Source organism: Drosophila biarmipes, chromosome 2R, assembly GCF_025231255.1.
Source record: "Drosophila biarmipes strain raj3 chromosome 2R, RU_DBia_V1.1, whole genome shotgun sequence".
NCBI lineage: Eukaryota > Metazoa > Arthropoda > Insecta > Diptera > Drosophilidae > Drosophila > Drosophila biarmipes.
Genome location: NC_066615.1, coordinates 16,172,825 through 16,188,286, shown reverse-complemented (window position 1 = coordinate 16,188,286; position 15,462 = coordinate 16,172,825). Strand labels below are relative to the sequence as shown.

At 40.0% G+C, this 15,462-nt stretch overlaps 2 protein-coding genes across 16 annotated transcripts in view; both read right to left on the bottom strand.

The window, feature by feature from the left end:
• The window catches only part of LOC108036328 (plectin), a 38,654-nt gene extending 38,023 nt beyond the window's left edge, over positions 1-631 (bottom strand). For 7 of the 14 annotated variants that reach the window (XM_050887988.1, XM_017112346.3, XM_044092378.2 and 4 more), the window contains exon 1: positions 546-630. The gene's annotated coding sequence lies outside the window, so the exon portion shown is untranslated. Of the gene's footprint in view, positions 1-341; positions 495-545 lie in introns of those variants that run through there. The other 7 variants (XM_050887998.1, XM_050887997.1, XM_017112353.3 and 4 more) reach the window with 4 other exon arrangements.
• A 1,168-nt stretch (positions 632-1,799) lies between these two features.
• Positions 1,800-12,290, bottom strand: LOC108036667 (protein Wnt-2). 2 transcript variants are annotated; one of them, XM_017112948.3, is made up of 5 exons: positions 11,171-12,290; positions 3,992-4,209; positions 3,093-3,376; positions 2,844-3,031; positions 1,800-2,273 (listed from the first exon to the last, which is right to left on the bottom strand). In XM_017112948.3, the coding sequence occupies exons 1-5, from the start codon at positions 11,224-11,226 to the stop codon at positions 1,961-1,963; spliced, it is 1,059 nt and encodes a 352-aa protein (XP_016968437.1). In that variant the 5' UTR covers positions 11,227-12,290; the 3' UTR covers positions 1,800-1,960. The 2 variants fall into 2 exon arrangements, with proteins under 2 accessions (XP_016968437.1, XP_043948240.1); XM_044092305.2 differs by having other exon boundaries at positions 3,992-4,204.
• Between the last annotated feature and the right edge of the window lie 3,172 nt (positions 12,291-15,462).

The following is a 15,462-nucleotide window of genomic DNA, read 5'->3' as shown; positions in this document are numbered from 1 at the left end:
GCATTTAGTGGGCCAGATTACTCCTTTGATTGACAGTGTGTGTGCTTTTGTACATGTGGCCTATACACACACACACACATTGAAACTTATATGTATAAGGGGTGTATCTTTAATGGTTTCTTGAGTCTGTCACACGATTTTGGGCGCTGTAGGCGGCTTTTTGGCCCGCTCGCTTTGGTTTCAGCTCGCTTTTAGCACTTTTTATTTGCAGGAAATCACTTTTCTGTATCCAGGGAGCAGCCTCTAGCGCTATTGCTGCCACTCACGCACACTCACTCACGCTCGCACTAGCACACACACACATGCACAGCGATACACACACATTAATGGATATTTTATACATTTAATTGAAGCACTTTTGGCTAGTCAATGGAATTTTCTCGCGTTGTTTTTTCACTTTTCTCCGCTGCGAATACAATTAAGCTGGCTTTTTCTTGGCCTTATACATTTCTCGGCCAGATACATATACTGAGCGTGTGTTCGGGTGTGTGTGTGTGTGGGCATGCGAGAGTGTATGGGTATTCGTGTCAGTGTGTGTTCCTAACCCAAAAATGTATTGTGCGGCAGCTGAGGTGGCCCGTTTTCGGCAACGCCGTTGTCCAACTAACTACCCTCAAAGAACTGAGCGCCGCTCGTGCGAGCCATTCGCTAATATAGTCGCCGATTCCGCTGGCAAGTGGTGAGTTTTCCCACTTTTCCGACGCTCCCAGCGCCAGTGGGAGAGCGAGCGCGATTGCAATCAATGAATTTTCCTTTTGGCGCTCGCGCACTACGCCGAGTGCTGGCATTCCGAGGCGGCGCGAGCTGCCTGCCTAATGGGTTCCGGAATTCCAATGCCAAGATATGAAGCCAGCGCATTGCGTTACGCCAGCCCAAAGTGGGTCTTACGTAGCGTTCCACACTTCGGGCTGGCAATGCCGAGCGCCAACTATTTGAACCGCCCTCAAAAGTGGGCTACAGTTTCAAGAAAAAGTTAAAAACTACGAGTATTAATCAAGCTAAGAAGTTATATTTTTGTAAATTGAGGAACGTTAAGTATTTTACTTTATTATATACTTTATTTGTTAAATATAAAGCTTCCTCTCAAAATAGTTTTGTATTCATTTAAACCTCTTAATTCCCGTGTAGTTCGAACCGTATTTATAAACATCTATATCTTCCTTTTTAAAAATAAGATATGCATTTTAGTCTGCATTTTAAGGAGGATGTCATTATGAGTGGAAGTTTATATATAATACTAAGTTTTTCCTTTCGTCCTTATGATGCTGGCATAGTATATTATTTTTGTTATAAGCTGAATATAGTTATACGGAGAAAACGAAATAAAATAAATAAGGAATATGTGCTTCTTTCTTTCCTCCTCTTTTATTCATATTTTGAAAGTGGTTTAATTAAAAATTTTGAAAAAGTAATTACTGGGCATCTTATTTAATGCATCATATTTTTTTAAACAAATATCATCAATAGTTATCAGTGTTCATACACAGATTTAAGCTTAAACAAATTATGTTTTTCTAAAGACGTTTGTACTGATTGTAGATTACTTAGATTTAAATGCCTAGAATACTAGCTTGCTTATAATCTAATGTCTCGATAGCTCTAATGAGATAATTTATAAACTACGATATATTTAGTTTAGTAAGTCAATGATATGAAGTTTAAACAAACTTGTATTATTCAATTTTTGAAATAGTTAGTCTTTTTGCAATACCTCCCAATTTTTAACGATTTCTTTCAGCCCGAAGCCGTCTATACCCATTTTAACCCCCGCTTAATAAACAAAACCCTCTTTGTGAATGTTAACTTGTTGTATTTATTCTGGAATGTGTCTGTATGGTGGCGCGGTGCGTGTCTGTGGGTGTAATACATTTCTCATAATACTTAATTAACGCATTTTCTATGACATAGCCCTAGTACTAGCTGCGTTCTGGTCCTGCTCCAGCTGCTGCTCCTCCTCCCTCTATTTACAGGTGAACTCCTCGTAGCTCTCGTCGCACTCGTCGCACCTGACCTCGCAGCACCAGCGGAACTGGCAGCGGCACTGCTTCGTCCGCCGGATGTGCTGGGTGTTGTGGCCACGCCCACAGCAGAGCAGGTCGCAGCTCTGGGGGCCGTGGCCGGTCCGCCGGCAGACGCGGCCGGCGGTGCCCTGGCTGCCCGTCTGCAGACTCCGCTCGCAGTAGTTGGGCGACGCCTCCAGGTAGATCAGCTCCATTCGCTTCGGCCAATCGAGGACCGGTTTCTGAGCACGAGCGGTGCCGGCATGCTTCTTTCTGGAAGAACATGATGATGAGACTGAGGTGTGTATATTTTGCTGCAACGCATATAGTAGACAAAATATCTACCACTTATTTCTTAGTGAATGCGCTAAAATGTACATTTTTAATCAGAAAGTATTTTTAAATTTTAAAAGGTTACATTATTGTTCAATCTTTATAAATAGGCTTAGCTGCCTTAAGTTAAAAAGGAGTAGCGAAATAAAAAACATAATAAAAATAAATGCAATTCGAAATACATTGAATGATAAGACATAAATTTATTTAATTTGTATAATTTTAAATACATGAACTAAGATATAAATTACATTACTCGGATAAATTGGGTATTCCTTATTAAAAAAGAGGTCAGTTTCTCAAAATAAATGTCGGTCGGTACATCTTTTGAGTGATTAGTTAATTAAAATTAATAGTTCTTGTTAACATATAGGCTTTTACATGACATCATAAAATACGTCTTTTCATTTAATTAGTTTAGAAATTTATATTGATGTTGTTATTTATTGGCCCCCTCAATCAACTGCTCCCTTTTTAATGTTAAATTTTAAATTAATTTTACTATCTCACCTGCTTAATACTAATCTCAGTCCACGTTTGCCTTTGACGGCTTGAACAGTTTTGGCTTTTTGATATTTTTGCATGAGCTTGTCGCCGATCAGGCGAAAGGGCGGCAGGCTCTTCCAGCAGGTCTTCATCACGCAGGAGCCACTGACGCCATGGCACTTGCAGTCCGTGCGCAGCATCTTCTTGACCAGCTAACAGATTATAAAAAGGTAATAATTATTAAACGATTTACTGAGTGCCAATCATACGCACCGTTCTCCCCGCCCGGTTGTTGTGGATGTTCATCAGGGTGCGGGCATCTCGCTCCAGTTCGCGGGCATCCATGAACCTGCGCGCGTACCGCATCCCGAAATCCACGTCCGCCGAGCAGCCGCCCCACTTCCAGGGCTCCTCGGGCGTCCCTCCGCCAGTGGGCGTGGCCTTGCGCCGCACATCACAGCCGCAGGTGGAGATGTTGCCGCGGGCACAGGCGGCGGTCACCGCATAGGCCGCTCCGGCACTGGCTATCGCATAGGTGTAGGCAGCCTCACGCGAAGCTGGGCAGAAAGTATTTGTTAGACTTTTATAATAATTATTTTACAAAATTATTGGATTTTAGCAAAAGAATTAATATTTATCCTACCTAATTTATCCTAAGAAAATTCCGCGTAAGCAAAATTATTGAAAAGTTTTATCATAATTAAAAAAGATTTAAAAATAGAATAAGGATTTAGATTTTGAATTGTTAGAGAGTATTTTCGAAAAAAATAAAACTTTCAAATTATATATATATCTATGCACGAATGAAATAGATAAAAATATTTTAAGATTTTGACTAATGCTGCTTTAAGTATGTTATTTAAAGATATCTTATCACTCTCAATTATGTTTTCTATTGGGTAACTTGTTTTAACATTAGGTTGTATTATTATATTATTATTATTTATTATTATATTATTCTTTAGGTACCCAAACCAAACCAAATTGTTTAATTAATTAATTAGAGAAAGCAATTTTCTATTGCTTCGGCGATATCTGGAAGACTTAAGTCCACATAATTCATCCCAATGATCACGTAAAATCTTAAATCACCAATAAAATTCAAATTATTTTATTTGGCTCCCTGCGAGGGCGTTGATTTCGTGATGGGATGGAGATTGTGATCCACTCACCTGTGGGTATGACATGGGCGAAGACGTTGCGCTGCCACACCTCCGAGCAGTTCCAGCGGTGTCCCCGGAACTGGTGCTGGCACTCCTGGGCGCCCAGTTGGTGGCCCTCGCCCAGGGCGATCAGGGCGTCGGGCATCTCGCGGCACATGTTCCGCTGGCCGGGAGTCAGGCCCGGGATTCGGCCGCAGAGCATGGCGGATGTAAAGCTGGACACTAATCTGACAAGAAGGCAAAACAAACAGAACCATAAATAACACCCTGTAGAGCCGCAATAAATAAATAAATAAATAACAAACGAATGGCGATCGATCGATGGATCGATCGGTGCTGATCCGCAGCCAGATCGATCGTTCGATTGGCAATGGCTGAAAAGCAGAAAAGCTGAAAAGTCGTGCACAGCGAACGCCGGCGGCTCTTTTGGGCTGGCTGGAGCTGAATGCATTTCCATTTCGTTTGCCATTGGAGGCTTCAGTTTCAGCTTGGAGCTCCGAGCTCCGAGCCCCAAGCCCCAGCTCCAGATCTCAGCCAATCGAGTCGAGTCTGGCCAAGATTAATGCGCTGCAGTTGTCTGCCGCACAGGGACAAATTTATTTATATTTTATTAATCGAGCTGGATGGGGTTTCTTAAAAAAAAGAATTGATTTCATAAAGCTCACATATTCTATTACATACCATTACATAGTATAAAAACTGCACAAAAAGTTCTAAGAGTTTTTTAAAATGTTTTTATATATTTCTCATGAAAAACTACGACGAGAACTTGTATTTTTGTATCCACGGGTTTTCATTTTCTGTTAGTTGCCTTGAATATATTTTAATAAAATTTCAAAACCAATTCTTTCTAATTTAAATTTAACAAATAACCACATTATATCCCTCATAACTCTTAAAATTGAGGAAAAATCTTTTTTTACTTGATACTTTAAAGTACATTTTATATATACAAATATAGTAATATTATTTGATTAGTCTAAAAGGAACTATATTTATATATTATTTGCCAATTATATATATATCTTCCTTGCCTATTTCCATCCACATAAAATTCTCATATGATGCACTTCCTATCTGTTTACACCACTGATCTATGTTTTTTCCCGTGTATCTGTGGCAGGTGGCTATGGGCTTGGGCGTTGTACTGTCAGTTTTAGTCAAATCCCAGCCGCCAGCTGTATTATTAGCCATAATTGCGCGGAGATGCAGATGGAGAAGTGGAGAAGCCTGGCCATCCGTCGTCGTGACTCGCTGGGGTGTCTAATCAAGTCGCGTTTACTCGGCATCAGCTTCAGCTTTAGCTCCACTTGAGTTGTCGGGTTAAATGGCGAAATTAATGCTAACAGTCAAAAATGGCAAATGGGATTAATGAGTTTTGACAATGAGTTGCAAATTGCCAATTTCAGATATTTCTCTCTCTCTCCTTCTGCGCCGCACTGCCTCCCACCTGCCACCCACTCCCGAGACGTGTCGGCTGTCTAACCTGTCGACTTGCGGCTGCCAAGCCAATCAGCATCAAACAGCTGCGGCAATAATCATGCCATCGATCGATCGCCTGCTCGCCTTTTGTCCATGGCCACAGCCAGGTTGCAAAAATGAGCCAGGAAAAGCCAAAGAAACACATCCCGGGGCCAAACAACTGGCGCACGGGTGGGCAACTGCAATATTAAAATACAAATGCAACGCTAACTCCAATTGCCATATGGTTACACAGGGAGAACACAAAAAATGTGTAATAAGATATTACGGAAGGCAATATTCAAGGCTCAGATACTTCTTCAAGGGGCCCCAAAATATAATTTTTAAATTTTTTTTATATTTTAGCTAAGTTACCTTATAGATACGTTTAATGTGGGGTTTGCACACCTAAGAGATACGTTTGAAAGAATTAAAGGCTTAAAAGTAATCTACATGGCGAGCATCAAAATCATGCTTAAACCTTCCTCTCTTTATTTTAAATGTAAAACATGTAAATCATATTAAATATTATGCGATGCGTTTAATGATATATTTGCCATAACCGATTTTCAATGGATTTTATAAAGCAACTTCCTAGGAGCTTTGCTATCTTAAGTTATAAAATGATACTCCACATAGTACACATTAATATAAAGAAATGTTTTAAGTTGATTGGCATTAAAGCTTTGTATTTATTTAACAACTAGCGGAGGACATCCCAACCAAAAAGTGAACCCTTTTTTCTGCATGTGTACAAAAGTAAATGCCTTTCGCTGCCTGCCACTCGAGTGTCTCCAACTCCAACTCCATTTCCAGCTCCAAGTCGAGCTCCAGCTCCAACTACGGCCCCGGCTTACGAGGCACTCTTAAACGCAGCAATTAAATCAATTTACAGAAATTACACATTTTACCGACCGCAGAGGAGCACGAAGACATGAGCTTAAACCCTCCGCAAAGCGATTGCTGATTTCTGATATGGGATCGCTTTCGTTGTTGCTGGCTTGTTGAACACGCTGTTAACATGGCTCAAAAGCCGGAGTCGAACGTCGACGATCGTCGATCGACGGCGAAATTGGTGGTAAAACTAATAATTAGGCCCGTTTAACAGGGCCGAGAGGAGGGGACGTGACCGCAAACCTTCAACTCTGCGGCCCAAGTTGGCCCGAAATACGCGATCGATCTGTCAGCGCATCCGCTCTGCCAGTCAGTCATCCAATCAGTCAGTCAGTCAGTCAGTCAATAGCTTTTACGTGCGTTCGCCCAGCGTGACCGGTATAGAGAGGGTATAGGGGTGTGCATACAGTACGACCATGCTACTCCAAAAGCAGCCGGCAATCAAGGCGGCCATCTCCAGCTCCTCGGAACCCTTTTGTTTTTAGCTGCTTTATTTAATTTGTCGCTTGGCCCGCCCGTCTGCTGTTTGCCTGTTGCATGTCAACGCCGACAATTTCATCATCATCATCGCCATTACCAGAACAGATTTTAGTTCCAGGCCCATGCACAGGGGAAAATCATTCAATGCACTATTTAAATTGTCTATTTAAAGTGGTTTAAAGAAAAGATATTTATGCAATCAAAATAGTTTAAGTTTGAGCCCTAGGAAATGTATTAAAAGATTGATGAGCTATTTAAGAAAAGGTATTTTAGATATAACACAGTATTTTTATCAGCTTTCGTATCTAATATGTATATTATATAATAAGATAAATCAAGAGGTATTTAGTTTAAGTGAGCCATTTTTAAAATGATTAATGATCTGTCAGGTAATAACGCACCTGTCATTCTTAAAACATTACACGTCTAAATACTACCTTGTATAGTGATTATTTATTTAAGAAAACTGACAGTTTTTGTGGATACTTTCCACATATAAAATAAGGTTCGACACGCTATGATTCCATTTTCCCCCCTGTTTTTCCCTCTGTAAACCCATCCCGAAATCCACTCCATGATCTTCAGGCCCTTGAACACTCCGAGTCACGTGTGCTTGATTTGTACGCTTTGTTTTGAGTTCCCCTTGTTTTTTGCGCTTTGTCGTAGTCCTTAGACCGCTTTACTTCTTTATTTATCTCTGGTTCTATATCGGGGTTCTCACTCGCTTCGTGACCCTTTGTGCCTTTATGCTGCGTGAGGGAGCAAGGACCTGTCATGAACTTGATACCACTTCCGCCTCCGCCATTTACCATCTCCTCACCGACCCGTCCATCGAACGAAAAATAGAGCTGGCAATTTACAAAACACCAAACTAGTTCCATCGACAGTCTTATGGCTTCTGCTGTCCGACAAATTGGTGATTCCTCAGGCACTAATTTGCACAAAAATATTTACCACGACAACGCGGTCTCATTAAAAATGGATTAAGCCTGGTGCATAATTCAGCGGCAGCTGAAGCACGGCCACTTATGAGTTGGCCACAAGCAGCATAAATGGCCAATAACGTGGCTCCAGGCCAGCCAGCAGTGGCAAAAAGTGGAAAAAAGGGGGGAAAAAACAAGAAACGCTAACTTAATGCGCACTTTGGAGCCTCATAAAAATATGACTTTAATATTTTCACGCGCAGGCGTAGCAGCTCGCTCCTCCACTGCACCGAACTGGCGATCCAGCCAAGATCTCCGCCTGTATATATATCCCCCTACCATTCGCAAACTAGGGCCCCTGTCATAATTGTGCGAATCTAGTCGGCCAAATAGTTTCGACCCACCGCTGCGCAGGCGGCCGTTGTTTGGGCCTTGCTCGCCATCCTGACCAGTAGCGCCTCCAATAGCAGGCAGATATATATGGCCGGCGCTCCGTCTGGTAATTACATGCCTTGCTGACATGTTCATGGGCCTCCTCGCCCTCCTGCCTGGGCTCTCCTACTCCTCCTCCACTGAAGTACAGCAAAATGCCAAGCGCCAATTGGAGGCGGAAGCAACAAAGGCGCTTTAATCCGGCCAAAACAATGCGTTGGTCAGGGGGAATAATGTTCATTGGAGTCCCTCGAAGCACTGGTCCCTGCATCCCTCGCTTTTCGGGGCATTTGAAAGTTTTGTGTGCGCTGATAAAACAGCTTTGCTCTGCCGTCCCCAGCTGCATGTAAAGTGGGCGGGGCTGGGAGGGAGTGGTCGGCTGTGGGAGCGGGCAAACCGAAAACCCATAAAGGCTGTTCAACATGCCATCAATAAAACACAAATATTCCAAGGGGGCACGGGGCAGTCGAGGGAGCAGCAGGAGCAGGAGGAGCAGTGGAGCGGAGCGAGCTGACCATGGTCATGGCCAAGAAAAATGTCGCTGCCACGCTCAGACAAACGGCCGGCAACAATTGCCGGCCATCCTGGCCACAAAAACGACGACGTAATTGACCAGAGAAAGACATATGTACGGGCACTGCGAGAAACGGCTGTCAACAGGTAGGGGAGAAGCTTTGTGATCAGTTCTTAAACCAAGAAATTGGCTCTTTCCAAGAGTAAGGTATAATGATTCATAAATTAGTTTTGAGCTGATAATAAATAACTTCAATATAAATGTTATGCTATTTTTATTAAAGACCGTGAATAGTCATTATTTGTGACTATTAGTTTTAAAGGCCTACGATTTTGTTGTATTTATCTTTCTAATTTGGTTGGTTTTTGGACATGTTGCGGAGTAAAGTAAACACAGTTTTGCTTACTTTTCAATTTAACTAATTTATACTACTACTCCGAACAAGGGGGAAAAATATGCTCATTTATGAAATACATAGATTAAGACTACAGTAGTCTTTTAAAAATAAAACTAACAAATATTTTCTTACATTTAGCTTCTCATTTTTAAAAATAAAATTCAACTTTAAATCATACGCAGTTTGAACTTTGGCAATACTACTAATTTAATTACGAAATATTTAATATGTCCTAGATCCAGCTCAATAAATTTATCAACGATTTTCAGAAGTTCGTTTTTGCAGGTACTTTTTTGCTGCACTTCTGTTTAATAAATATGATAACATGGTTCTAGATACAAGTTCACATCTTAAAACCTTAATATTTGCTTCCTATGCCTTGAGTAAACAATGCCCAATTTCTTTTTTGACTTAGCACGCTTTCGCTCAGTGTACGCAATGCCGTGTCCATGTAACAGGTAAAAGCCAAAACGGATCGTTCGTCATGGACAATTGGCAGAGACCAAGTGGTCGAATGGCCACTCAGGCAGTTAGTCAGTCGGCCAACCGCTCCGCCACTCGCACTCGCACTCGCCCTTGCCATCCCAATCCCATCACGCCCTGGCAAACAGATCAGCGCAGATAGTTTTGTTTGGCTTTTGGTTTGGGCTTTGAGGTTTGCAGTCGATCACTCATCCATGGCCGCAGAAAAATGGTAAGAGCAAAATGCGCCAACAATGCCAGCGAGCAGTCACTGGTCACTGCAGGCAGAGACTCCGATTCCTCGACCACCGCACCGACGGCTCCCGCGCAGCGATTTTATTCTGCAGGTTGGCCTGGGAAACTGGCAACCTGGCCACTTGCAACCTGGCCAACTGGCAACAGCCAAGAGTTTATGCCATTTTGGGCTTGTAAATGCAGCCACAACTGGCGCAAAGTGATCTTGATCGCAATTTGAGCGTTTGTCTGCACGTTCATGCGTTCCAATTGTCCATGTAAGAGCACGAGTACGGGTACGAGTACGAGGAGATGTATCTGGAGGATGCAGCTGGTTTCCTGCTTTAAAATTGCAGTAACCTCAATTACACGAGCTGAGCATTTCTGGGTTAAGACCCTTTGAAGGCTCTTGCTTTCTTCGGTTAAGTTCGTATTCAGTTTGGCGCAGTTCTGCCCACAAGACCAGCCCACTGACAAGAAGAGCAGAAAAAGCAAGAAAAGAAGCCAGGATGGACAATCAGAAGTCGAAATACACTTGCATATACAAAGTGACCAACAAATAAAATGTATCTCAAACGATATCCCTTAAAATAGACATAGTTAGACTAGACTATCTCATTATATAGATTATATTCTGCTAAGTATTCTCAAACATCAAGCCAAAAAGCAGATACCCTCTGCAAGGGTATCAAATGCAGAAAGTGGTGAGGGAAAAACACCGCGTATCTTTGAGATACACTCAACTTATTGCAACTGCAACTGCATCAAGGCAATTAGATAGCATTCGAAACACACACACACACGCACAGATACAGTGATGCAGAGGCAACGTTGATGAGTTTATGGCAAAAATTGATTTCCAGTTGTCGCTGCCACGCCCACCGCCCCAATCCGATTTTAGACGCGGCTTTTAGCTGCTCCTCGCTACAAATGAGAGACCGCTGTCTTTCTGTCAGTTGTGTGCTTTACTTGCTGCCTGCCATTTAATTGCCAATTTTAATGAGATTTTTTCCAGCGTTTTCCCAACGCTTCGCCACCCCCCGTAACTTTCAATCGGGATATGCATGCATATAGATATAGAACGAGGCGTTTACTGTTTGGGCGTTCGATAAGGATACAACATACATCGCGCTGTGGCTTCGCAGATAAAATTAGCGATCGTGTCCGGCGATGTGCGCGATATAACGAAAGGTAACGAAAGAGTTGTCAACTCGTGCAGATCTGTCAGCGATAAAGGCGAAAAGCCGCTGGAAAAGCCAAAGGAAATGCAGAGAAAAACCAAAAACCGAAAATCAAAAACCCAACCCAACCCCGCCGTGGGGATCAGAGCCAGCCACATAACTGTTTGGCCGTTAAAGTTAATGGGCATACCGTTTATGGGGCTACTATACCTTATTTCCATAATCCAGAGTATGTAGATTAAGAGCTTGTTATGTATTTTCCACATGACGATGCAAATCCGAGGCACACAACACGAATTCGAGCCCAACAGCTGGCACTATCATCATATTCTATTCGCACTAAAAGTCTCAATACTCAATGCATTTGAGGCTTAATTTCCCTGGCTTGCCTTTCCTTTCGCGCTGAGCTTAGCAGTCTCCGATTTCCGCAGTTCCACAGCACCGCTGTGGCCCGAAAGGGCATTCGTTTGTTTTTTATTTTCAATATTTTTTACTCATAAAACGCCGCCATAGGAGCCCGAGAATCTGGAGGGCCAAACTATTGGAAGTAAACCGAACGCCTCTGCTGTTGTTATTAATGAACCGAAAACGCAGACGGCAGCATTCAATACTTCTGCGAACGCGAATGTGACCAAAACCGAAACGATCGAATGCCGAAATACAATATACAAGATACAGGGGAGTACACGCGAGCTTTTGTCCATTTGTTCGTATGCTAATTAACACCTTCTTCAGCTCCGGCCAGCGGCGTTTCAATTAAGTCATCGCGAGATCGGATCACCAAACAGTTTTCGGGCAACGCGTGCGTTTCATTCATGCAAATCTCCGACTTGGCCCGGCCATAACTCAGACCCGAAACTGCCATCGGCGGCAGCATCATCCATCAGTGGATGTGGCTGTGGATGGGCATCAGGGGGCGCAGGCGTGGCTGTCCAGCTGTCCAGCGGTCCAGCGATCTGGCGGTCCCTCGCCGGCTACACGATTTTTTAATTTATGATAAAGCGCCTCCGACTGTCACAACGGAATTGCGGCAATAACCATAAACGGCTCAGCAGGTGAAAACTACCAAAAAAGAAAAGCAAAAGAAGTGCCGATGGCCGAATGCCGCGATGAAGATCCCTCCCTGGGATCCAAAAAATCTTCGGATCGTGCAGCGCTTAGACGTCCCGGGTGCGGAGATTAACATAAATGCAGCTCATTAGTGACGCAATTAAAGAGCCGAGACGAGCCGCCAAACGGAGTGGTCCAGGAACGGTATCCCGAGATAGATGGATCGTTCCAGTCTTATCGAGTGTAGGTACTGAATGATCGCTCGACCGACGGGCGCGAGTGTCGTATAAGAACTGAGCGGAACCCGAAAAACTATCCACACGCTACCTACGGCACTTGGCCAACAAGTTGCAGTTCGATGCGGTTCCATTGGCACTAAAGGTTTTTGGAAAATTGTTAAAAGGAAGCTGGTTATAAATCTTTGGACCCGATAGATATTTATAAGTAGAAAAATACAGATAGGATGATAGATTAAAATAGAAATATACATATAGATAGATGGATAGGTAGATAGATAGAAATATATTTAGATAGATAGATAGATAGATTGATATATAGATACATAGATAGATAGATAGATAGATAGATATATATTTAGATAGATAGATAGATTGATATATAGATAGATAGATAGATAGATAGATAAATAGATAAATAGATAAATAGATAAATAGATAAATAGATAAATAGATAAATAGATAAATAGATAAATAGATAAATAGATAAATAGATAAATAGGTAAATAGATAAATAGATAAATAGATAAATAGATAAATAGATAAGTAGATAGATAGATAGATAGATAGATAGATAGATAGATAGATAGATAGATAGATAGATAGATAGATAGATAGATAGATAGATAGATAGATAAATAGATATATAGATAGATAGATAGATAGATTGATATATAGATAGATAGATAGATAGATAGATAGATAAATAGATAAATAGATAAATAGATAAATAGATAAATAGATAAATAGATAAATAGATAAATAGATAAATAGATAAATAGATAAATAGATAAATAGATAAATAGATAAATAGATAAATAGATAAATAGATAAATAGATAAATAGATACATAGATAAATAGATAAATAGATAAATAGATAAATAGATAAATAGATAAATAGATAAATAGATAAATAGATAAATAGATAAATAGATAAATAGATAAATAGATAAATAGATAAATAGATAAATAGATAAATAGATAAATAGATAAATAGATAAATAGATAAATAGATAAATAGATAAGTAGATAGATAGATAGATAGATAGATAGATAGATAGATAGATAGATAGATAGATAGATAGATAGATAGATAGATAGATAAATAGATATATAGATAGATAGATAGATAGATTGATATATAGATAGATAGATAGATAGATAGATAAATAGATAAATAGATAAATAGATAAATAGATAAATAGATAAATAGATAAATAGATAAATAGATAAATAGATAAATAGATAAATAGATAAATAGATAAATAGATAAATAGATAAATAGATAAATAGATAAATAGATAAATAGATAAATAGATAAATAGATAAATAGATAAATAGATAAATAGATAAATAGATAAATAGATAAATAGATAAATAGATAAATAGATAAATAGATAAATAGATAAATATATAAATAGATAAGTAGATAGATAGATAGATAGATAGATAGATAGATAGATAGATAGGTAGATAAATAGATAGATAGATAGATAGGTAGATAAATAGAAAGATAGATAGATAGATAGATAGATAGATATATAGATAGATAGATAGATAGATATAAAGATAGATAGATAGATAGATATATAGATAGATAGATAGATAGATAGATAGATAGATAGATAGATAGATAGATAGATAGATAGATATATAGATAGATAGATAGATAGATAGTTAGATAGATAGTTAGATAGATAGATAGATAGATAGATAGATAGATAGATAGATAGATAGATAGATAGATAGATAGATAGATAGATAGATAGGTAGATAGATAGATAGATAGATAGGTAGATAGATAGATAGATAGATAGATAGATAGATAGATAGATAGATAGATAGATAGATAGATAGATAGATAGATAGAAAGATAGATAGATAGATAGATAGATAGATAGATAGATAGATAGATAGATAGATAGATAGATACATAAAAAGATACACAGAAGTAAATAGATCGTTCGGCAGATAGAAGGACATCACATTAACTATTCGTTAAAAAAGAAAAGTAAACAAAATTGTACTTAATAGTTTCGAATAATTCATTTATTTGATTTGACCATTTTGAAATAAATATAGTATTTATTAGTATTGTCTAAATACATTATTCAAAAATCTCTTCGTGCTTAAAATGCACTATTAATTATTAATAACATTATTAATAACAAAGTAAATTTCTAACGAAACAGTTGAAAAATTATTTAACTGTTAAAGGATATATATAAAGGAAATATTTTGTTGATAGTTTGTTAGGCTTTAAAGTTCATGTCCGAAATCCATCGCCAACCCCAAAACTTGTTAGTTTGATCAGGACAATCGAACCTGAACCTGCAACCCAAGTCGCGACTTTGGTATGAGCTCGAGCTCCAGCTTAAGTCCCAATCAAGTTCGAGAGCCCTGTTCGATGGATAACTTTAAAGTGATGGGATTCTCCAATGATGGCCAATAAGCGATCCTGCACGTGACTCGTTCTTTTGGCCGAATGATAATGACGGAGACCTCAATTTTGACGGTCGGGCCTTTTTGGGGGAGCAACTTTCATCGGCAATCAAATCAATTATGTGGGTAAAAGTCGTGTTTCCCCCGACTGCAGAGTGCTTGGAGAGTGCCCAAAGGCAGAGGCTCCTCTTCGGAAACCGATCGAATCTTCATGGTCCCATGGATGCTTTTGGTGATTTGTCAGCGTGTCGAACAAAACACAAATCATGTTCATCAAAGTGTGGCTACAAATGTGTGTTTTGTGGCTTTTTTTGTGTGGCAAATTTATAACTTGTTGTGTTGACTCCGGCTTCAACTGCGATTGCTGCAGTTTGCAGTTTTACAAATTGTTTTTGAACATTTGTTCAAAGTGATTTATTGTCGGCTGTTTACAGTCCGCCTCTTGACCAGTTGGGAAAATTGTGCATTTTTTACTATTTTATTTTTTGCCTGTTTTCCACGCGCCTCGGCTTCTTCATACGGTAGCCGAATGGCCACAAGGAAGGAGGAGGAGTGGCGAAAACCTAAGGCCAGCATCTAATGCATTTCTCGGATACGTGTGTCGCCTTAATTGATATGTCATTTATGCTAATTCCTGGCCAGAGAGCACAGGAATGCGCTATCTTGACGGGCTACAAGATGTGTTTGGTGCAGTTGGAGTAACATTCGAGCAGCATTCGATGGCAGCCTATTAAATGCAATTAAGTTAATTTAAACAGTTTGGTGGAAAGCGC

Bases quoted from the DNA above. Each gene is read 5' to 3' on its own strand.
- LOC108036667 (XM_017112948.3), bottom strand. From the start codon at position 11,226: ATGTGGAAAATACATAACAAGCTCTTAATCTACATACTCTGGATTATG. The intron at 3,377-3,991 runs GTGAGTGGATCA...CTTTCTGCCCAG, and splicing joins CGCCCATGTCATACCCACAG to CTTCGCGTGAGGCTGCCTAC. The intron at 2,274-2,843 runs GTGAGATAGTAA...ATGTTCTTCCAG, and splicing joins CTGAGATTAGTATTAAGCAG to AAAGAAGCATGCCGGCACCG.